This window comes from Neofelis nebulosa, chromosome 14 (assembly GCF_028018385.1).
Source record: "Neofelis nebulosa isolate mNeoNeb1 chromosome 14, mNeoNeb1.pri, whole genome shotgun sequence".
In the NCBI taxonomy this organism is placed as follows: Eukaryota; Metazoa; Chordata; class Mammalia; order Carnivora; family Felidae; genus Neofelis; species Neofelis nebulosa.
Window position 1 is genome coordinate 5,846,875 of NC_080795.1, and position 25,114 is coordinate 5,871,988.

The 25,114-nt window shown below is 44.5% G+C and overlaps 1 protein-coding gene across 2 annotated transcripts in view; it reads right to left on the reverse strand.

The window, feature by feature from the left end:
- Positions 1-23,032, reverse strand: part of OPRK1 (opioid receptor kappa 1) — a 30,797-nt gene extending 7,765 nt beyond the window's left edge. The window contains exons 1-3 of one of the 2 annotated variants that reach the window (XM_058699560.1): positions 22,683-23,032; positions 22,085-22,374; positions 6,853-7,205 (exon numbers count right to left, since the gene is read on the reverse strand). In XM_058699560.1, the coding sequence (XP_058555543.1) occupies positions 6,853-7,205; positions 22,085-22,341 (610 nt within the window). In that variant the 5' untranslated portion in view covers positions 22,342-22,374; positions 22,683-23,032. Of the gene's footprint in view, positions 1-6,852; positions 7,206-22,084; positions 22,460-22,682 lie in introns of those variants that run through there. The other variant, XM_058699561.1, reaches the window with a different exon arrangement.
- Between the last annotated feature and the right edge of the window lie 2,082 nt (positions 23,033-25,114).

Below are 25,114 nucleotides of genomic sequence, written 5' to 3' on the forward strand. Positions count from 1 at the left end.
TTTAATTAATATTCATATGTAATGATAATATTAATATTATAATGTATTCTACATTAATATTTAATTAATGTTAATTAATTGATATTAATATTTAATTTATTGAAATATTAAATATTTAAATATTAAATATTAATGCACATGAAATATTCTCCAGTATCGATCACACGTTACACCGCAAAGCAAGTCTTCACAAATTTAAGAGGACTGAAATCATATTAAGTGTCTTTGCTGACCGTGTCAAAATAGAAATCAAATGGGAGGAAAGCTGGAAAATTAACAAATATGTAGAAACTAAATAACACTCCTGAACCACCAGTGGGTCAAAGAAAAAGTCAAAGTAAAATACAAAACGCTCGAGATGAATGGCAATGCAAATACAACATACCCAAACTAGGGATGGTGGCAGAGGCAGTTCTTAGAGGAAAGTGCACAGTGATAACCACCCCGCGTGAAGAAAAAAGAAAGATCTCAAATAAACAACCTACCTTTATGTATTAAGGAACTAGAAAAAGAAGAACAGACAAAGCCCAAAGTTGGTGGAAGGAAGGAAATAATGAAGAAAAACGAAGAAACAAATGCAACAGAGACCAGGAAAACAAAAGACAATACACAGAAACAGACAACAAACAGAAAACGACCAACAAAATCTTTTCGAAAAGATAAACAAAATCAAAGCCTTAGTTAGACTCAGAAAGAGACAGAAGACTAGGCGAAAGGAAAGACATTATAACTGGTAGCACAGAAATACAAGGGATCGTAAGAGACTACTATGAACGATTACGTGTCAACAAATTGGAGAATCTAGAAGAAATGGATACATTTCTAGGAACATACAACCTACCAGGCTGAATCATAAAGAAATAGAAAGTCTGACAGATCAATAACAAGTAGATTGAGACTACATCAAAAACCTCCTAACAAAGAAAAGCCAAGCGCCAGATGGTTTCACTGGTTACCTTCTACCAAGCATTTAAAAAGGGTACCAATCCAGGGGCTCCTGGGTGGCTCAGTCGGTTAGGCATCTGACCTCAGCTCAGGTCATGATCTCACGGTTCATGAGTTCCAGCCCTGCGTCGGGCACTATGCTGACAGCTCAGGGCCTGGAGCCTGTCTTCGGATTCTGTGTCTCCCTCTCTCTGCCCCTCCTCCACTCGCACTCTTTCTCTCTCTCTCTCTCTCTCTCTCTCTCTCTCTCTCTCTCAAAAATAAGTAAACATTAAAAAAAAATTTTAAAAAGGATCCCAATCCATTTCAAACTCTTTCAGAAGTTGGAGAGGAGGGTCCACTTTCCAAACTCATTTTACAAGGCCACCATGAACCTGATACCAAAGCCAGACAAGGACACCAAAGACAAAGACACCACAATATCTCTGATGAACAGAAATGCAAACATCCTATAAAACACTAGCAAACCAAATTCAACAGCACATGAAAAAAATCATACGCCAATATCAGGATTTATGCCTGCGATGGAAGCAGGATTTATCCCTGTGAGGATTCCCCAAATCCAACAATGTGACACCACATCAATAGAATGATAGATAAAAATCACGATCATGTCGATAGATGCAGAAAAATATCTGACAGAAATTCAACATCCATTCATGATTAAAACTCTCAACATATTAAGTATGGAAGGAACGTAGCTCAACATAATAAAGACCGTGTATAGCGAGCCCACAGCTAACATCAAATTCAATGGTGAAGGATTTGAACGCTTTTCCTGTAAGATCAGGAACAAGGCAAAGACGCTCACTCTCACCACTTTTATTCAACATAGTATTGACAGTTCTAGCCAGGGCATTTAGGCAAGAAAGGAAATAAAAGGCATCCAAATCAGAAAGAAAGAAGTAAAATTGTTTGGGGAGGACACAATCTTACGTGGAGAAAACCCTAAAGACTCGACTAAACCACTTTCGGTAAAGTTGCAGAATTCAAAAATCAACATACGAGAAAAATGAGTTGCATTTCGATACACTAACAATAAGCTATCTGAAAAGTAAATACAACAATCCCATTTACGTTACCATCAAAAAAGAATAAAGGACTCACAAATAAATTTGTAAATAAGCCTAAAAGATCTGTATACTGATTACTATAAAACACTGATGAAAGAAATTGAAGACACAAATAAATGCAAAGATATCTTATGTGCGTGAATCGGAAGAACTAACATTGTTAAAATGTCTACACTACAGAAAACAATCTCTGAATTCAGTGCAACCTTTATCAAAACCCAATGGCATTTTGCATAGCCTTAGCCAAAATAATCCTCAAATGCCTACGGAACTACAAAAGACCCTGAACAGTCAAAGCAATCTTGAGCAAGAACAAATCTGGAGGTATCACGCTGCCTGATGATGAATTATATTACAAAGCCACAGTAATCAAAATAGTCTGGTACTGGCATAAAAAACAGACACATATTCCACTGGAATGGATTAGAGAGCCCCGAAATAAACCCACGCCTATACAGTCAAGTAATCTCCCAATAAAGGTGCCAAAAATAGAAAATGGGTAACGAATGGGCTCTTCAATAAATGGTGCTGGGAAAATGGGGTATCCACGTGCAAAAGAATGCACTTGGGGCCTTATACCATACACAAAAATCAACTCAAAGTGGATTAAAGACTTAACTGTAAATAAAACCATAAAACTTTTACAAAAAACGTAGGGGAAAAGCTTCTTGATAGTGGTCTTGGCAATGATTTTTTTTTGGATGCGACACCAAAGCACAAGTAACAGAACCAAAAATCAACAAGCAAGATTGCATCAAACTAATCCAACCTAGAAAAAAAGAAGAAGAAAAAAAAAACCCTCTTCTGCACAGCCAAGGACACAATCAACAAATTGAAAAGGCAGCCTGCGGAATGGAAGAAAATATCTGCAAATCATGCATCTGATAAGGGGCTAATATCTAAAATATATAGGAGATCATACAACTCAATAGTGGAAAAGCAAATAATCTGATTTAAAAATGGGCAAAGAACCTGAATAGACGTCTCCCCCAAAAAAGACATACAAATTGCCCACAGGTATATAAAAAGGTGCTCAACAGCACAGGGCAATGCAAATCAAAATCACCTCAAACCTGTTAGGGTGGCTATTATTTAAAAAAAAAAAAAAAAAAGATGTGTCAGCAAAGATGTGCAGAAAAGGGATCCTGTTGGTGGGAATGCAAACTGGTGACACACACACACACACACACACACACACACACACACACACAGCAGAATATTATTCAGTCTTTTAAAAGAAAGAAATCTTGCCAATCGTGGCGACATGGATAGACCCGGTAAACACTGTGCTAAGTGAAATAAGCCAGACAAAGAAATACAAATCCTATATGCTCTCTCCCTTATATATGGAATCTAAAATAATCAAATTCACAGAAGCAGAGACAAGAATTGTGCTTTCCAAGAGCTTGGGGCAGGAGGAACAGGGGAGACAATAAGACAAAGGAAGGGTACAAAGTTTCAGTCAGCAAGTAAGTAAGCTCTGGGAATCTACTACGTAGCATAGATTCTGTAACTGACAATGTTGAACTACATACCTGACATTTGCTAGGAGGGAGGAGACCTTCGGTTAAATTTTCTTATCACACAAGAAACATAATAAACAAGGCAAGAAGAAACTTCGGGAGGTGACAAAGGTCTGAGGTCTTGAGGGGATAACGGTTTCACAGGTATACAGCTATCTCCAAATGCACTGGGTTGTTTACATTAAATACGTACAGCTCTTTGCACGTCAACCGTAATAAAGTGATTTTTCTACAAAATAGTCTTTCTTTTGCTTTTAGATTTATATTAGAGGGCCGCGGCTTCCTTTTTTGGTATGGGTTCCAACGTCTCCAGGCTGTCGTAATTATAGAGTTAGTTCTAGTATCTAAACTAAAGCTTTTGTGGTGTTTGTTAAGAATATTTTTGTTTCTGCTTGTAGCCATTACAACAACTTCGTTATTTAGTCGTTATATTAGGCAGACTATGATTCCCAAAAGACATGGTGTGCACATGTATGCTACGTAAAATGTTATATTTAACATCTTATGCCCAGCAAGTGAAAATTTTGCTGTACACAAGAGCCTTCGATATTGAATGAATACCCTGTCGGATGTTGGTAAACATAGCAGGAAGGCAGGACCTGTTAAAATCATTACGTCAGGTCAGATGCTAGCTACCATTGATCAAGTGCTTCCCAGACGCAGGCACTGCTTTCCAGCTTTCCATGCACGGACTCTATGGATCTGGAAAACACTCTAGGAGGGAGACACTGTTATCTACCCCTATTTTGCAAATGAGGACATTGAGGTACAGGAGTCTGAGTAATGTCTCCAAAGTGATACTGTCCATAAATGGGGAAATCAGGATTCGATTCCAGGCAATTTGCTTTCAGAATCTGTGCTCTTAACCAAAAAAGAGGCCAGGAAGAAACCCAGAACATTAGCTGAGATTTCTTGTCCAGATGAGCCTGGTCTCGTGAAATTGACGCCTGATTTCCTTCAGTGAGCATTGTCCACAAACACAACACTATAAACTACCAATGCCATTCAGCTCTAATTCAGGGCACAGAGATGGTGTAAAACAGTCCTCTTCGTGATCCAAGAGTCCTGACATGGAGTGTCAACCAGCACTCCAAAATGAGTCCAGAGACAATCTTTCATCACATAAAAATCTGCTTTAGAAAAGAAAAGAAACGAAGAAAGAACGGAGCCCTCCGACGAGACTACGTTAATTTTCTCCCATTTTCTCCTCTATTTCCTGCACAAGTTAATCTTCTCCCAACACTGGTTGGTCCCTTCTTCCACCACATCTGCACACACTCATCCACAGCAGCTCCTTCCTGGAAAACCTACATCTACCTTCATTTTTCTCTTTCAAAAGCCAAACTGAAATCCATTGCTTCTAGGACGTCATTTTCTGACAGTGATTAGAGGAGTGTAGTGGTTAAGTCTGCAAGCATGTCATGAAATATCAAAATCAGTTCTTTATTTGCCATGGGGAAAATCAGCATCTTCTTTGACTATCTAGCCCATTCTTCTAGTCCTGGTGGTGTCTACATGGCCTCTCTTCTTGAATCCAATTATTATGTATCAACACCCTAGGCTCAGAACGGTTTCCTGCAACTTTATTTCCATTTGTTGCATGCAGGAAGAAACAAAACCCTGTGTGTAATTAATCATATTTTATAATGCTTCTCTGATGAAGTTTGACAGGTCTTAAAATTTACCCAAGTATTATAGCTTAACATCCACCATGGCAAAGTTGGAAGTTCATTTTATTGTTTAAGAGGGAAAAGATTGTATTTCATCAAAAATGTGGACTGTGCCAGGGGCGTCTGGGGGGCTCGGTCAGTTGAATGTCTGACTTTGGCTCAGGTCACGATCTCACGGTTCGTGAGTTCAAGCCCCACGACAGGCTCTGTGCTGACAGCTCAGAGCCTGGAACCTGCTTTGGATTCTGTGTCTCCCTCTCTCTCTCTCTGCCCCTCCCCCACTCATGCTCTTTCTCTCTCTGTCTCTCAAAAAATAAACATTCAAAAAAAAATTTTTTAATGTGGACTATGCCACGTAAGCTAGGATTTTAGCACCTGCCCTCTCTTTGATCTGGCAAGCCCCCCACTACACGTATTCAACTATCTGTATTCCCAGGTATCATGAGCCTCCCTAATAAACTAGAACATTTAGAGAACTGCTACAGCAGTAAATAGCATTTATAAAGTCCAAAGTGATGGTTCTGCTCCCTTCTTCCCAAGGAATCTCTAAGCAAAACTTCCCCAGCAGCAATTCTCACCCAGGCTACAGGTCAGAGTCATCTGGGGCCATCTAAAAAATCTTGACCCCCAGACGGTACCTCAGGTCAATTAACCCAGAGACCCTCCAGAGGTGAGACCTGGGCGTGAGTTCAGATGACCCTTGAACAACATGGGTTTGAAATGCACAGGTGCACTTATACACAGATTTTTTTTTCTAAATACAGTACAGTACTATAATTGTATTTTCTCTACCTTATGATTTTCTTAATAACATTTTCTTTCCTCTACCTTACTTTATCCTAAGAATATAGCATAGGAACATATACAAAACATGTTAGTTGACTATTTATGTTATCAGTAAGGCTTCTGGGTCAACAGTAGACTATTTGTAGTAGTTAAGTTTTGGGGAACCAAAAGTCAGACGTAGATTTTTAACTGCATGGTGCTGGTGCCCTCCCAACATGGCTCAAGGATCAACTGTATTTTCTAAAGTACCCAGGTGTTAGAACCACCATCTTAGAAATACTGGGGAAACATCAAGTATCCTGTTTGCATTGGGTGAGAACTAAAATGTCCAAAATCTAAGTTTTGCTGATGTGTACTATCATCCATCTGTGAACCCGATTTTGAATGGCTTATAGCCAGATGAAGCTATTACGATAGGGACGCGAAGATTAACGCCTAAAGAAAAAGAGTAAAGAGCCAGCATAGATGTCTAATGATTTAGGGTCCTCTTTTGGGGAGAAAGACGAGGAGTGAGTAGGTGTATCTTAGAATCGCCAGGATGCAATGTAATTGTATTCTAAAAATCCACATGCCTGTGGTTCCCTGTTTCATCCCCACTCCTCCAGATTCTGATAAGCACTTCCAGAATAGCAGATAGGCTGGGCATCTGTATCTGGGTAATGTCTTTATCCTATCCTATGTGTAGACACGGACAGCACAAATGGTTGTGTTTCTCATCTTCCGTGGATTTAGGCATAGTATTTCCACTGGCTTTTGGTTTTTCCCCTAGCTGTGTGTCCTACTCACTTGCACATCAGGAGTTTACATCATTAGAAGTGAGGTTTTTGCAAATGAGGTGACAGTGATGGTCCTTACCTTCCCTGACTTTGGTCCCTCCAAGGACTATCGCGGATATGCCGACAGATGACGATAACAGCCAAATACAGATGTTGATGATCTTTGCTTTCATGGGTGTGCGAAAGTCTAAAGCCTTGACGGGGTGGCACACAGCAATGTATCGGTCCACACTCATCATGGTCAAGGTGAATATGCTGGTAAACATGTTATAGTAGTCAATGGAAATGACAATCTTGCACAGCACGTCCCCAAATGGCCAGGAATTCATCAGATAGACGGTGCTCTGGAAGGGCATGGTTGTAGTAACTAAAGCATCCGCCAACGCCAGGTTAAATATATAAATGTTGGTTGCTGTCTTCATCTTTGTGTATCTAAAAGACAAGAAACAAGGTCATTTCTCTTCATCTCCAGGTCAAATCCGTATTAGGCGTCTAATAGGCAAAAGGACTGTTCTAGACATTAGGAGTAGTAGAAGACAATGGGCAAAAGTCTCTGACTCTACCTAGCTTTTATTCTCGTGCTGTGTTCAAAATATAATTAAATTTAAAAAAGGCAAAGGATAGCATACATAAATAGGTGAATACACATATAGATCTTTTGGACAGACTTGTGTATAACACAGGTCTTTATTTTGTGACTGGCAATTCATTTTAACCCTGGAGCTGCTTGGCCTTAAGCATTTTTTACATAATTTATTTCTTCCCTTTCCCTGAATAAAACAAAGATAAAACTTACTCAACTTCCGTCATTGTGATTATGTCTCTTGAAAATCCAAAATGGTCTTCTTTTTTAAATTTAATTTTAGTTTATTTAAATTTTAGTTAACATACAATACAATAGTGGTTTCAGTTGTAGAATTCAGTGATTCATCACTTACATACAACACCCAGTGCTCATCCCAAGTGCCCTCCCCTCACCCACCTAGCCCATCTCCCACCCACCTCCCTCTGTCAACCCATAGTTTGCTATCTATCATTAAGAGTCTCTTATGGTTTGTTTCCTTCTCTTCCCTTTTTCCCCCATGTATGTTTTGTCTCTTAAATTCCACATATGAGTGAAATATATGGTGTTTGTCTTCCTCTGATTGACTTATTTCGTCTAGCATAATACATTCTAGCTCCATCCACATCACTGCAAATGGCAAGATTTCATTCTTTTTGATGGCTGAGTAATATTCTACTATGTATATTATATATCCTATTTTATATATATATTCTATTTTATATAAATATAAATAAAAATTTATATATATAGTTATATATATTCTATTTTATGTATATATGTATATATGTGTGTGTACATATATATACATGTATATATATGTATACACACACACACACACACACACACACACACACACACACATACCACATCTTCTTTATCCATTCATCAGTCGATGGACACTTGGGCTCTTTCCATAGTTTGGTTACTGTTGATAATGTTGCTATAAACACTGGGGTACACATACTCCTTCCAATCTGTATTTTTGTATCCTTTGGGTAGATACTGAATTATGCAATTGCTGGATCGTAGGGTAGTTCTAGTTTTAGTTTCTTGAGGAACCTCCACACTGTTTTCCAAAGTAGCTGCACCAGTGTGCGTTCCCACCAACAGTACCCTCTTCTCCAGTTTTCACTTTGAAAATAACATTCAATTTTGGGATGAGCACTGAGTTATACGTAAGTGATGAATCACTAAATTCTATTCCTGAAATCATTATTACACTATATATTAACTAACTTGGATTTAAATCATAAAATAAATAAATAAATAAATAAATAAATAAATAAATAAAATACTTTCCATCTTAATGGAAAACACAACTAAGTCTGTTGATTTTGTTTGCCAGTGTGCCACTAGTTTTTTTGTCTTAAATGCATTATGTACATAAAGCAGATTGAGTTCTTCTTTATACACATCATGGCACTCAATGTAATCTAGCACAGTAGGTGAGAAATAACTCAGTTTTTCTTTACTCTCATCTTGAGAGATGTTTAAAGCACATAAGTTGCTTCCTCTTCCAACTGAGGGGATGGTAATTTTCAAAGCAGGTCAAGAACGATTGCCTTTAAGCCCAAATGATTCTTTCCATCATAACATGAAGTTTAGAACAATTCCATTTTCAACTGAAACGGAATTAAGAGGATTGTTTTACGTAGAGAACACTCCCTCAGGGATCTACAGGGCAGGAAATGTTCCAAATGCTATCGGCAGGTTTTCAGAGGCCAAATGCTAAGATACGTAGGGGAAATCCATGTTAATTACTTTCCACACACCTCCCATTTGCAGACCTTATCGTAAGTAATTCAGCCATGCCCCATGTCCTTTCTTAATGTTATGGCTTTGGCTTTCATTGAAGGGCATTTGTAAGGACATGTCTTATGGAGAACTACTGCTTTGGCTACAAAATCAAGCTCAGTGGTTATTATTGATCACTGCCAGGGTGTCTCTCAATACATAAATATCCACATAAGAAATGTCTTTTAACGTGTAGTGACAGAACAGCCGGGGCTCTCCTGGGAGGCAGAGTGGTCTTCTGTGAAGTCAGATCATCCTGCGTCTGGGCTCAATGTAAAACTTTCCTGAGTTTCAGTTCCTGTTACACAAAGATAATAAAATCAAATGGCCATAAAGGCAGTAGATGACCTGGCTCAAAATGTGTGACACACAGGATCATACTTCATTCTCATCGTCCCACCCCTCCCCACCCCCCCAATCCTCCCCTGGTCTCTCCTCTTCTTGCTAGGAAATGGCCTGTCAGTGCTTGGATGAAGGCACGGTCAAGACGGCCACAGAGTCAGGAGCGGTTGGTTTCCATTTTCATGCTCTGCCATCTAAGCAGTGCTTTAATCTGGAGAACGAGGAGTTTACTTTAAAATATGTCATATTTTCCCTTTACAGTTTTCACTCAAATATTACTAAGTGGCCTGTAAGTTCTAGAAAGTGATTAAATGTGTATGACCAATGCTCAGGGCTTAGGCTTTATAAAGGCACAGGTAACTAGGGAAGGTCCACTTGCTGAGACAGAACAAACGTTTCAAGGGAGCAAGACGGAAATAGTATCTGTTCAAATACTGTCTTCTTTAAGATGCGGTTTTATGTTTGAAAAGTGCATCTTACAGGCCGACCTCCTATTCTTTCCATTTTCTCCCCCACAAATCCCTGATATTAACAAAGATTTTAGCAAGCAGTGCCTTTAACTTCTGCTCTCGGATTTGGTGACCTTGATATTCTCCTCTTACTTTATGAAGTTAGACGGACGTCCCCTGCCTTACACAGTTGGGTCGACCTGGGTTCTGGTCCTTATGTTTCCCTCCAACTGTTAGATTTTGGACATGTCACTAAAAACTGGGCTTTGGATTCTCAACTCTAAAATGAGAAATATAATGCTTATCTTAAAGAGCTCCTGAGATAACTACGGAATGCCCCTGCTCCGGAGAATATGTCTAATTTACTCCATGGTCTTCACCTCCTCTCCCTCTTTTACGTATGTGGAAGCCATCAGTTACGACCAGAAGAGAGGAACCTAGTTTTTCGTCAGAGCCATGGTTTAGCTTGAATACAAAAGATAATAGTAAAAATGATGCCTGGGACCTTATATGCTGGAAGAATATGAATGGAATGAAAAAGGAGTTATGAAAAAATATAACATGTCCTTATCAGTAACCGCCAAATTATGGAAAGGACCCAAATGTCCACTGACTGATGAGTGGATAAAGGAGCGGAATACACGATGGAATATTACTCAGCCATCAAAAAGAACGAAACCCTGCCATTTGCACTGACATGGATGGAACCAGAACGCATTATGCTAAGTGAGATAAGTCAGAGAAAGACAGACGCCATATGATTCCACTCATATGTGGAATTTAAGAAACAAAACAGATGAATACAGGCGGAGGAAAAAAATGAGAGGGGGGCAAACCATAAGAGACTCGTAACTATAGAGAACAAACTGAGGGCTGCTGGAGGCGAGGTGGGTGGGGGTTGGGCTAGATGGGTGGTGGGTATTAAAGAGGGCACTTGTTGTGATGAGCAATGAGTGATGTACATAAGCGATGAATCACTAAATGCTGCTCCTGAAACTAACATTATACTATATGCTAACTACCTAGAATGTAAACAAAAAGCTGACACATAAAATATAATGTGCACCTTTAAGCAATCACAAAATGATGAGTGATTTGCTCTTAAGCCTTCCAAAAAGACTTTCAACGAGCAAATGTATGAAATTGCTTAAGCCTTGAGCTTATAAAGAATTCAGATCTGGTCAGCAGATCTCAGAAGAAGAGAGATGAGCACCTGTAACAGAAATGCCTACAAATTACACAAAATTTTAACTAGACTCGTCCAAGCAAAAGTCCTTGCTCCCTGAGAAACTAGCTTTTCTCAGACCATTCACGTGGGAGCTACCACTGTCACCCCCAGGGGCCGGAGACACCTACCAGAGACCTAGAGATGGTCCTGTGCCCTCCTGCCATGGACAACCCCGTATCTGCCAGCATGCTGATGTCACCATATCACTCTGGTTTCCAACTGGTCCATGTTAACAATGACAGTCTCGATACCCACTTATTTCAAACACTCCCTGCATCAGACTCTGCTGTACGTCCCACAGATGCACCCCACCCAGTCCTCACCCCAGCTCCACGTGGCAGGCATCAGTATCCCTATTCTACAGCTGAGGCCACTGAGAATCACCAGACTTCCGTGCATTTCTCAAGGTCATATGGTTGTAAAAGGGACTGCAAGGGGCACCTGGGTGGCTCAGCTGGTTGAGCTGTAGGACTCTTGATGTTGGCTCAGGTCATGATCTCATTTACCACACCGAAAGGGAGAACTGACAGGTATAATTCTGAGTAGTGAATAAACTACGAGTTCAATGAGGATTTGCTGATGGTCCTTCAGGCACGTTACCCGACTGGATCCTGTGACAGCACGATAAGACCCTCTTGGTCAAAGGCGGTCTGGTTGAGGACTCGGGGATTGTTTGTATTTCATCAAATGGAGAGAGTAGTTAGTCCTTTCAATCAGATGTCCCTGGGCGGGGCGGGGGGGGGGGAGTGGAGTAAGCTTTCTTACTATGAGAAGATATGAAATTATGTTCCATTTCCTCCACACTCCTTTACAAAAATTTGCGAGTATTTCAAGTAAAATGGCACCATCTGGGTGGGAAGTTTTTGGCTCGTCTGGAGAAGCTGGAGGGGGGCTGGCAGTGAGTGGTTGCACTTTTTAGCTTACGCCCCACAGGAGCATATGGCACGAAGAGAGCAAAGTCTGTGGGCTGTCCCTGCGACACTTGCCAATGTTACAAACCTGGAGATGACGATAAGGGACACGGGTCGGGCCATGAAGAAAGCCATCGCCTGGCAAAGAAGCACAACGTGTCTCCGGGAGTAAGAAATGCTCCCCGGCACACATTAACTCAAGACCTTCCTACTGTAGTTCCCTACAGAGAATTGAGAGGGGAGGTGTTCTTAGACTGGCAGTCATACACGAACAGGGTTTTGTGCTGAGCCATCAGGAACCAGCGTCACCAGGCGGGGGTTCTGGGAGAGCAGGGCACCTGCCGTGAGAAAAATGAGGCACGAGCGGGAGGAACACTGACCTTGCAACTCAGCAGTCATAAGACGGTTCCTCGTCCTTCCCATGCGCCTCCTGTGCCCTGACAATATACGGGTAGAAGAGCCCATATTTGGGTTAGCAGCATCCCTTCCTGTTGAGGTACACTGCCCAAGTGCTGTTTGAATTGAAATTTAAATGATGCTTCTTCAATCAGGAGCTCTTTTTTTAGCTTTGCGACAGCATAATACATCCAGGATCTTGATGGGTAATCATCATCCATCTTTAAATACACACACAGGTTTTCCATTTTGTGGATTCCAGGCATTTTTAGCTCTTACCTACAATTGCCCCCCACGCTGACAATACACACACCCTCTCTTCTCTCCTGTTAGAGTCAAGCTTCCTCCCCTGTCTTTATCGTTTCATTATTTCAACACATTTTTAAGTGCTCCATACCCAGCAACATACTGGCCATTGAGCGTGACTGAAAGACTCAATATACAGACCGAGCCCCCGGGGAGCTTTTCAACCAGTGGAGTCAAAAATTACCACAGGAACTAGAGGGACAGACGGAAGGGAAGGATCAGTGTGTGGGGAAGAGATCGGGGCACATTTTAAAGAAGAGAAGACCTGGACAGGATCTTGCGCTTCGCTGTTTCTCAGGGGTTCGTGGAGTGCACACCTCACGAGTAAAGGAAGTCGGAGCTGTCATTCCAAAGTTTCTCCAGGAGGCAGAGATTTTATCAGAGAAATCATGTGGTTCTGTGAATTCTGCTTCTTCCAGCAGCTCAAGATTGAAAAACATTCTGGTAAGTGTGGTTAAGTAAGCATCATGAGGGTAAAAATAATAATAAAAAAAAAAAAAACCTTTGAGATGAGCAAATGGGGCATGATTCAGGCGACAGGAATATAGGACATTAGCATGCCCCCCTCTGGACAAAGGCCGTCGGGTACTTTATCGTGTTGGGAGTTTTTCCACAAGCAATACCCATTGTTTGGGTGAGGAAACAGTAAGGAGGATGTAAATGGCTTGCCTCAGACCACAAACGAGTGAGACAGTGGGAAGTAAGAGCTGAGCCTTCTGAGTAGCCATGAAACCACAGCACCAACAGAATGAAACACACACCCGAGTGGTCATTTTTCTGAATGGATCCCTTTACTACAGCAGACACCTAAGGGCCAACAGAATGCACCTGAAGAATGGCTGTTGGTCTGGTGAACCAATGGCTCCTGACCCACAGGAAGCTGGCCGCCATATTACAACCCTGGGGCTGTAGGCACTAGGGTCTCAAGACCCCCAACACACCAGGCTCAGGAGAAGGACATTTCTCTGGAGAGTCCTGTGAAACCAACAGCGGAAGACTAGCACAATGAGAGACGTGTTTTGACACTCTCTTCTCTATGTGGCCAACGAGCATGATTTATTCGTTTTCCAGATTTAGAGCATTCCAGATTTTATGTTTTAAATGATCACAAATGATGGCTTTACCAATGTGACTTTTCAGAACGGTTCATTTGAAAACACAAGGAGTTTGCCCCGAGAATTCTCCAGATGACTTTCAGTTCATCCCGATGAAATTAATTGGCTACCCGACACGTTTTTGGATTATTTACTATTGAAATTATGGTTCTTTCCTCAGGGGTAACAGCTTATTGATATTTAAGGGAAGGAAGGGAAATTCAGTCACTTGCTCCGATGATCTGACTCTGCAATTGAATATACTCACTATATTCACATAGTCACTATGTGAATTCGCTATGTGAATTCATAGACTCACACGGATTCATGTAGATGGTCACGCCCCTTCAGTTCCCCAGAATTACTCACCCACGTGCAAAGAGCAAAAGCTATAGGAAGTCAGTGGAGCAAACTGTGTCCCTGCGTCCCACGACTGTCACCACCTCAGTGACCACGCTGGCGGTGAGATACAGCTGGAATGGTGGACATGGGTCATGTTGCATGGCCGGCAAGGCTGTCCATGCGTGTGGTGGGAGAATGCAGAGTGGTGATTTCACTACAATAGCTGGTGTCCTGGACCTGCTCATTCTCTGTTGGCATGGCCTTGACTCCCAGAACGAATGGTCTAGTGTATCCAGCTGTGCACTATCATGCCTAACAATGTCCAGTAGAAAACTACAGACCTCAGATGACTGACGTGTACCAATCGTCAGCTCTCTGGATACTTAGAAGTATACAGATATCTCAAATGACTTTTTCCAATTTTATACAGAAAACTGACATAGCTAAAGTAAGCCACAGGATGCTGGTAGAAAGGAGAGAAGACAACCCTCCCGCTCTGTCCTCTACCAGAAGGAAACACCCCCTTCACTAGGTGAAGAGAGTTTAGCACCTGGTGAAGTTAAACGAGTTAATACTGAGAAAATCGTTCCCATTGTTAAAGAAAATGCTCGCTCAGAACTCTAGCCATTGTTAATCTGAAAGCTTCCCCTCCCCACCTTTGGATCAGTTCCTTTGGGATCTCTGAATTCATCACATAGTCATCACATGCTTTCTGCTTTTCTCCTCTTTCATCTAAAGTCTGGCCTGCTGGACCAGGGAAGGAGGTAAGCGTTTAAATAAAAATATGCACACACGTACACACACACACACACACACACACACACAAGCCTTTTACGATATTATCCCTACTCCTAAAATCTACTCTCTTACGTAAGTTTTCTTTACCTCAGACATAAGCTGGCGTCCCCTCCAAAGAAAGAAACAGAAATTGGCTGATTTTCTGTGGGGGGATAAATAAATCTTTTAATACAGTTTTGAGCTGGCATTATTTGCACCACTCAAACCACATAAGCCAAACCTTAGAGAAAAGGAGAGAAGACTGCCCTGCAGCCATACAATGTTATGATTTTGCACTGAGGACAGAGACCCCCACCCGCATCCCCTGGGGGCAAGAGGAATTGAGTGCATCTGGAAGTTAATCTGCAGTGAAGAAGGTGCCAGCTAGCTGCACAGTTCCCACCAAGATACTGCTGCTCGAGAGATACAGCCGAGTGATTAATGGAGAGGAGCAAACACCTCCCAGCCAGAAAGAAGTCCCTCCTAAAACCAACTATAAGACTGTCACCACGGAAAATTGTAAAGATTCATAAAGTCAACAGAAACAGGAAGTGATTTTGAAGAGTACAATTGTGCCTGGAGTCTGCTAAACGTTAGGACCTGGATAGCTGATGACCCGCTTGGTTTTCTTTCTTTCTTTTTCTTTTGTATTCAGGGGGAGGGGCAGCTGGTTAGTCTCTGATCTCTGCCGCCGTCCACAAGGATTTGGATTTCGGCTACAATCACGTTCCACAGGGAAGAAACTAATTCCATTTTGCTAATCCATATCACCAATTGCAACGAAACCGATTCTCTCTTTTAAGAGTTTGTCAAGTAATAATTACTCCGAGAAATGCAAGATGGGCACTTTTGAAAATGACTTCTGGACCGATCTTTACTAGGCTTACTTGAAAGGAAACGTTTAATGCTGATTCCAAGAGAGGGCTCAGGATAAACTAGAACATATTTTTCAATCAAAGCCTGGGGTAAGGCTGATGTCAGATAGGGGGCAGCACAAGGTTAATTATACCCACAAGTCTCTGCCTTGTCTTCAACGCCTCTCCAGGTGTAGTCTGGCCATATTATCCAAGGTAGGCTACGGTGACATCTGAGAAAATCTGGAATATGTGTACATATAACTACAGCGATGGATGGAAAAGAGGCAGGCACGGCAGCACTCTGTGTCGCCTCACTTCTCATACTTCCCCACTTTGGTGACAGCCACACCCTTTTCTGGGACTGACCCAAGTTCAACCATGGGGCCCAGATGAACTCAGCGGTGACCGGAGTCAGCATATGCCACGTAACCTAAGACGGTCTCGGCACAGTGGGACTCCTGTCAGGGGCTTGGGGAGGAAACACTATGTCCCCCAAGTTATGAGCAAGAAAACAGGTGCCTTTGTAAAAAGAACAACCTGTGTGCCCAGTAAGCTCGGGTGGGTTGGCTGCCTTTGGAGAAGAAATTTGAGTTCAGGAAATAGAACCATATCCAGAATATTTTTGTGGTTCTGGTTGTTGTTGGTTGTTGTTGTTTGGTTGGTTGTTTTGATTTGGTTTCTGTTTTGTTTTGTTTTCCCAAGCCCTTACAAATGTCCTTTTAGGACACTTCAACACTGCCCAGGTTGAACTGTAGGGACACAAAAGTCTTCTACTCTCAGGGCAAAGATAGCAGAGGATTGACACCCTACAGGTCTTTATTGTGGTAGCAATGAAGCAAGGAAAACTGATGAGAAAAAAAAAGGCAAACCTTAAGACCAAGGAACAAGCAATTTTGATTCCTTCTATTTTTGCCCTAATAATTTTTCCCTTGTTTATCCTTACATTTTACTCAACAAGATGCAGACCTTCGCAAGAGTAAAACTTTTCTTTAAATTCAACAAAAGAGAACGTATATACAAAACTATCATAGAAATTGAAGCTTGAGGAAGGTGTTTTCTTAAGGGGCACAGAGAGGGGACAGGCAGTGTTTAAGCGGAATCGTGTTCCCTCAAGATACACGCAGTCAAGTCCTAACCCCGGTACCTCAGAATGTGACTGTATTTGAAGACAGGGCCTTTAAAGAGGCAAAGTGAGGTAAAATCAAGGTATAATGGGATGTGAGGGTGGGCACTAATCCAATATGGCTGGTGTCTGTATCAGAGGAGATTAGGACACAGATACACATGACATAAGACCCTGTGAGGACACAGGGAGAAAAGGGCCATCTACACGCCAAGGAGAGAGGTCTCCAAAGAAACCAGCCCGGCCAGCACCTTGACCTCAGACTTTGTCCTCCCTGTGAGAAAACAAGTTCTATTGTTCAAACCACCCAGTCATGGGTGGCACTTCGTCATGAAGGTCCTAGTGCACTAACATAGGGCAGAGCAGCGGCCGCCCTGAGAAGGAAGTTCCACCTGGGGCCAGCAGCCTGCCTCTCCTGACACCTGCCCCACGGGTTCCAGACTTGCTCAGCCAGCCCCACAGTCACGTAACCCAATTCCTTACAACGAATCTCTTCACGTGTACATCTCCTACTGGTTCTGCTGTTCTGGTTGATTCCTGACTAATACAGAGAGCATGCAAAGTGAGGACAGAAGCTCCGAGAAGGCTCTGGAAAATACGACCAATCGAGAAACACGAGAGGAAGAGGGGTCCGTGATGCAGACAAGAGAAACCCAGAAGGCGTGGCAGGGAGTCAAGGACAGGGTGCTCTCTGAGAACGCGACGGGCATAGGATTGGTCGAGCGTGCCAAATCTCCCCAGAATGGCGTGCCTGGGTGGCTCAGTTGGTTACGTGTCCGACTCTCAATTTCAGTTCAGGTCATGATCTCACCGTTCATGGGATGGAGCCCCGCAGCTGTCAGCAGAGAGCCTGCTTGGGATTCTCTCTCTCCCTTTCTCTCTGCCCCTCCCCGGTGTGCTCGTGCCCTCACTCTCTCTCTCCCTCTCTCTTTCTCCAAATAAACAAACAAACTTAAAAAAAAAAAAAAACTCCACATAAGTTAGGGGACAGCCAGCCTAAAATGAGCATCGGAAACATGATGATGCTCTAACTTTGGTAAAAGAGCATCAGGGAGGGAACCCAAGTGCCCTGGGCTGAGGAATGGATGGCAGACAAAGAAATGAGCAAGAGGGATTATCCCTCCAAGAAGCTTACCTACAACACACAGGAAGATGAGAAGCCATTAGCTAAGGGAACCCAGAAAAGTAGGAGGGTCATGGACATTGATTACCTGTAAGATGACAGAGGTTTGAGGATGTCCCGATGCTTACGAGACAAAATCAGTGAAGAGATTACAGATAGCGTAGGAAGGAGATCCCTGACACAGCAGAAACTCCAGAAGAGCAGGTGAGGAGATTCAGCTCACAGGGGCAGGGAATTACCCTGGACAGAAAGAAGGAAACATCTCCACTGAGATGGCAAGGAATGAGGGGAGGGCAGCTGCCGAAACACATACGTAGGAAAAGTGCTCCCAGAAGCTGGATTCTAGAGTCACAGTGCACAACTGGATCAGACCATTCCCCTGACCATGAAGAATTATGGTCGGGGAGAGGGCTTAGGCATTAGTATTGATTAAATTAGGGTTGGGTGTTTGTTTGTTTGTTTGTTTGTTTGTTTGTTTGTTTTTAAGTGAGACATGGGAAAAGGAATTGGCTCTTTCTGGAAATAGGAGAGAGACACAGAAAACCAGGAAGACTTGGGGTCAGATACACTTGGAAGGCGGCGACCTGGCCTTGGCAAAGATAACAGTGACTTTATTCGGCAGAATTCAATTAGCTGTGTAGAGGAATCAGGAAGACAAGGTCGTGGCTTGATCCAGGGTGAAGCTCTGGTGGAAGACAGAGGCAGGACAAGAAGGCAAGGCAGTTGAGTGTATTGGCAAGAGAGGTTGGACTGATGCCTCACAAGGTCCGGGTGAGGCCAGAAGAAGAGAGTCTGGGAGAAAACGAAGGGCTGCCGGGCAAGAAGGCATCCACAGGTTTCCAGAATGGTACAGCAGGAGCTGAGCTGAGCAGCGGACTAAAGCACAGGAAGGACCTGGCTCAGGCTGGCTCCGCAGTTAGCAAGGTGCCACTTCAGTCAGTTTATTTCATCAAGATTAAACGAAGTAACGCACACGAAGTAGATAGCTTAAGATACCCTTAAGTTTTGGTCCTGTCTGCTACGGGGGAGACAGCTGTATGTGTGGAAGTTGTGGGAGGATGGAAGTTTAAGATGTCCCAGGTGAGACCGCCTGGCGAGACCCGGGTGTGGGTGGGCACACCCAAAGTGTCGGCAGGAGCCAAAGACGTAGATCCAGGGCCAAGGTAAGAACCTCCCACCCCAGGGCCACAAACCAGAAAGCCTGGCGAGAAGGGAGGCTGGGGTGCTTCGTTTTAAGGTGCTCACGGTGACAAGTTACCGTGCCCTCACGAGGCAGTTAAGGCAGTTGGTACTAAGACATGACGAAAACCTTGAAGCTTTCAATACATTCAGAGGATACTGGGCAACAGTTCAGGTACCCAAGGTGGGAAAGTTATTTGTAAGACGGGTCTAAAAAATAATCCAAGCCTTTTTCCACAACCCTAACTTTCTCCCCAGGTCTGAGCTGGCCATTTCAGACCCGTACCTGTCCTGACATCCAAGCATCTAAATCCTGTCTCTAGAATGATGTCCCAGGTGACTGAACCATGACCCTTTCCAATGTATAATATTTTAAAAGTGTCGTTCTCCAAAGTGATCCTCAATCTTTTCAAACAGTGTCGCTCAGTCCTCAGCACGGAAGATGAAAGCCGCGTTTGAACCTGCACTCCGCCTGGGCTCTCAGTTCCCATGTGAACACCACAGCGCCCCCCTTTCAAATCTTCAGCTGCTTCTTCGGAGTGAAATAAACCCGAGGCCACCAACTTCTCTTCTGAAGCTTTATTTTTCAATTCTTTGACCCTCTCCCAGTCTGAACTGATTCTAAACACTCCTTAGTCCTCTTAGCTATAGATGCAAGCAAACCAATGTTTCCGTACGTTGGCATTCCAGGACGATAGCATAACCCCTCACCTTTCATACTTCATCTCCAAGTAGCTGGGGCTGGGGTGAGAAGACGAATGGTGTTAGGTGAACCAGCTAACTTTTTGTGTATGTTTAGCTGGATGTATTCCCTTCTAGCAAATTTTATTCCTGGATATCTTTTGGAGATATGTGTATACATACACACACACACACACACACACACACACACACACACGTACATATAGACAATTACATATCACATATGTTACATAAATATATGGATAATTAATAAGTATACTATATTACTATTTATAAAGGTAATTATTAATTATATACGATTACATGTAATTGTTAAATGTATTTATGTTTCATCTCTACTTCTATTTCTTGTCTACTGTTCTCCCACGGAGTTGTCTTTGCACACATTGTAAGATTCTTCATTCCTTTTTATCCTACTCTGCAGGGCTATATAAATAGTTGTTAAGCAACTAAGAAGCTCTTCTCAAACTCAAAACTTCAGGTGCTCATTCAAATATCAAGAAGATGTTTTTGTTTTACCGGTGCACTTACATCTGACATAAGTAGGAACAGAGTTGCTTTTGTTCCTAGCATCTTCGTTTTGTGTTTTCTCACAAAACCACAGCCTCTGAACCAAAGATCTCCTAAAAATTTTAATTGAAATTGAGAACACAGCTGTCTTTTCTTTGCTTTCAGTTGCCATAATCGTCTTTCTAATGGAGAACAGCCCTGAAATTACTAATGACTTGAAAAAACGATGTGCTTTTCAAATCTCCCCTCCCTCTGTAGCCTTTACTCCTCACTGATAGAATTCCTGTAAAATACAATACACAATTATGGAAACCCAGGGTACCAAGGTACAAACGCTAATTGTAGGTGAAATGAGCTTTATAATATTTGGAGGCTTAAATGATGAGTTTTAGGTCCGGAGCACAGATGAAGATAAAAAACCTGAAACTCTGAAGACTAGATACACAGATAAATACATGGGCATTTTATTATGATGATTATATCTCAAGACTCATGCTACTAGAGATAATGTTCTTAAGGTTCATAATAAATAAGGAGCTAAAGTGAGAATTTTTTTTAAAGTAGTTTTTCTTCATCCTTCAGTATCCCTGAAAAGAGTGACTTTGTCCTTTATCTCAAAGGAATGGAAACCCCTTATCCACTATCCAAGGTGCATTTCCAAAGCATTACATCTTCCAGAAAGTAAAACACACATATTTCAAAGGGCCTCCAGGCCAAAGTTGAGATTTTTTTTTTCTTTTCTTGTTTTCTTTGTTGAAAGAGACCAAAATAAGAATCATTTCACTTACCAGAAAACTAGCCTATATACGTGGGTATTTGGGTATTCATTACTAGAAACCGACTTCCATGTAATTCTACCAAAGAACAATGTAATAGAACCTTCAGGTTCCCTCGGTGGAAAATAAAAAGCAAAGCAATTTTTGAAAACCTCCACAACCCACACTTCAGAGGATAAATATCAGATGGCTTATTTACAAAAATCACTGATATTCTTAATAAATGAGATGACATTTCAGTACTAAAACGGCTCATGTGTGGATACCAACAACCCTAAATAGTATATTGGCTTTTGCTTCATAAACCGTAACACCAATCTGATGAGTCACAGGAAATTCTGAAGTATCTCCAGTGCATTCGATGGGCCTGAATCTTACCTTAAGAAATATTCACGGAGGACAAAACCAAGCGCTCCAAACTGGGGCAGGCAACCAGGCAAAAAGGCCAGGCAAACGAATTTAGCTCCCTTTCCAGGAGACGCTGACCTTGCTGCGCACCCTAGTACTTTCCCTGACCACAGTTTTCAGCAAGGGCTTGGGGGGCAAGAGGACTGTCACTCAAATCCTCAAAACACCGCTGGCGGCCCGATCTGCGCAGTGCGAGCCTCGCAGTCCCCCACCAAAAACTCTTCCAGGAAATCCCTTACTTCAAGGAGGCCACGCTCTGAGACTCTCCGGAGCCCGGCAAGGACGGGTTAGAATCCCCGCCACCCGCTTGGCGCCCCACCCGGCGTCCGGGTGACTGGACCACCCCCACCCACCCCCGGGAGCCTCACTCCCCCCACCCCCACCCCGCCTCCCACTCCAGCCGCGACGGCGCCCAGACCCCGCACTCACCGGATGATCACGAACATGACCAGGGAGTTGCCCACCAAGCCCACGACGAACACCACCGAGTAGACCGCGGTGATGATGACCGGGATGGCAGGAGAGATGTGCGCGGGCTCCAGCGGCGCGCCCTCGGAGCCCCCGCTGCTGTTGCCGTCGCTCTCGGCCCAGCCCGGCGGCCAGCCGCTGCCGTTGGGGGGCAGGCAGGTGCTCGGGGGGCAGGTGGGACCCGGCTCCCCGCGGAAGATCTGGACCGGGGGCTCCATGGTTGGCGGCGAGGAGGGGCGGCACCTGCGGGGCTGCGGGAGCGCGAGAACCGGCTGGACCCGGAGAGGCAAACTTTGCCGCCCACGGGCCAGCGCGGGGAGCCCGGGCCCCGCCGAAGGCCCCCCACCCCGCCCCCGGCGCTCGTCCCGCGCTCGCTCCCGGTCCCCGGCTCCTGAAACCCGCCCCCAACCCTTCCTGGGCACGCCCCCTCCCCCCACCCCCGTCGCGGCGGCACGGTCCCCACCCGGCCGCTCTGGGCCCCTAGGGACCAGAGAGCCCTGGAGCACACAGCCCGCGCTCGCCGGCCCCGCTCCTCGGAAGTCGGAAGCCCAAAGCTCACCCCCGGGTCCCGGAGGCGCGCGCGGCGGTCCGGGGCAGGTCCTGGCCGGGGCGGCACGGCGCGCTCCCGGGGCCGGCTCGGCGCTCGCGGTCGCCGCGCACCCGCAGCCCCGCGCTCAGCCCAGCGCCGTCCCCGCGGCTCCCGCGACGCGCGGCGGCTCAGCCGGGAGGACGCGGCCCGGAACTCGGCCGGCTTGCCGGCCCGGGGGCGCACCGAGCGCGCGGGGGCGCTCCGCCCCGCCCCCGGCCCCGCCCACTCGGCGGGGGCGGGCCCAGCCCCGGGCCCCCCTTCCCACCACCACCGAGGCTCGCCCCGGGTCTCAGCAGCTCTTGGATGCCCCTAGGACAGAGCCGCTGTGCCACTGAGCTTTAGTGGTAAGGAAGGGGCTGCCCCCTCAGGGCGAGTACGCATCTGGAGTATTCAGAAGAGTCTCGAACTACTGTCGCCTTCGTTCCCGGGGACAAAAAGTGTACTTCTGTGTATTTGGAGGACCCATCCAAATAGCAAAGTAATCCAGTTAGGCCAGATCGTAAAATACTGATGACTTAAAAATACATCAATAGAGGGGCGCCTGGGTGGCTCAGTGGGTTGAGCGTCGGCTTCGGCTCAGATCATGATCTCACGGTCCGTGAGTTCGAGCCCAGCGTCGGGCCCTGTGCTGAAAGCTCAGAGCCTGGAGCCTGTTTCAGATTCTGTGTCTCCCTCTGACTCTGCCCCTCCCCTGCTCACACTCTCTGTCTCTCTCTCTCAAAAAGGAATAAACAGGGGCGCCTGGGTGGCTCAGTCGGTTGAACGGCCGACTTCAGCTCAAGTCATGATCTCGCGGTCCGTGAGTTCAAGCCCCGCGTCGGGCTCTGTGCTGACAGCTCAGAGCCTCGAGCCTGTTTCAGATTCTGTGTCTCCCTCTCTCTGCCCCTCCCCTGTTCATGCTCTGTCTCTCTCTGTCTCAAAAATAAATAAACGTTAAAAAAAAAATACATCAATAGAATATTTCTGTGCATTCGGTTCCTTCTAGTCTTCTCTGAGATGACACGGACGACACGTGACAGGTGTTACTTACCTGCGGATGAGTAACTCTCCTTACGCAGGCCTCACTGTTGGTCCAGGAGTTGACAAACTGTCTCTACCTCTTTTATGAATCCCTGCAACCATCACATTCTCCTCACCTTTCCATCACTAGGGTGCCTTCTCTAGGAAACCCCCAAGAACCTGAACCCCCATAGGGAAATTCGGTCATCATCATTTCCGTGCATCACGCTGCCAGTCCAAGGATGGCGGTCGGATTCTGCTGGGGGAAAGAGGCCCTCGGGCAATGGGACCCCGGGCACAGTGAGGAAGAGGAAGGCAGACTAGGGTGGGCTGCAGCAAGGGAGCCAGGACTCAGCTCCGAAGTGAAGGTCCCGAAGCAAGAGTGGGGAAGTTCCCCTTTCCCATCGGGATATGGGAGCCAGGACGCCAGGAGACCAGGGTGCCTGAGTTTCCTAAGTAGATCCCTCCTCCAAGGCTGACTGACTTCTGGAGACAAACATGACCCTCCACGGCTTCCCCCCAGCTCAGAGCACCATAATGGCGCATACAGTCATTCCATTCATCAGCTGACAGCCGAAGAGAGCTGCAACCTGGTTCAAGATACGGTGACCCCTAAAGAGGGATTTGACCACCAGAGTCTCATCACAGCCTGGAAACGCAGAGCTCTTTGAGGAGTGTGCTTCAAAGAAGCACAAGGAAGCTCTCTTTTGCCCAGCAGAATCCCTCCAACCCCGGGCGGGCACCATAGGAGTTTTGAAATTTACCAAATCTTACGTGTTTTGGGGTTTGGTTGCAGATCGTCACTAAAAGATGACACTTGCTTTCACAGAACATCAGAACCGTGGGCTCTCCGTGTGTCTGAGGGTCCGTCTCTGATAGGAAGATGGCAGACGGTCTTTTCCAGATGTCTGGGGGCTCGCTTCTTGCCACAGGGATCCCAGACTACCACCAAAGCAACCCAGGAAGACGTTTTGTTTGAAAAGTAAGCAGTGTCTAAGTAAGAAAGAAATTAAAAGAGGTATGTTAAAGGAAAATTAGCTGGGAAAGGCAGAATTATCTATCTATCTATCCATCTATCTATCTATGACTTCATGCATTAAAGATATATACAACTGTCTCTGTACAACATACTTTTGAAAGGGTATTTACAATACTTAATCTTCCTCTTGCACCCACCACTTGGTTAGTTTTTGCTGTTGTATTTAGCACACAGGGGGCTCACACAACTGGTAACTTTTCTGCGTTGGGCTCAAACACAGGTATTTCTGGCCCTTGTAAACACAGGTATTTCTGGCCCTGTGTAAACAAGCTGATGACACAGAATGACTTCATGTAAGGGAGCAAATGTGGAGCCACTCTTTCCCAAAAGACAAAACAAAACATATAGAGGAGGGGTTATTTGT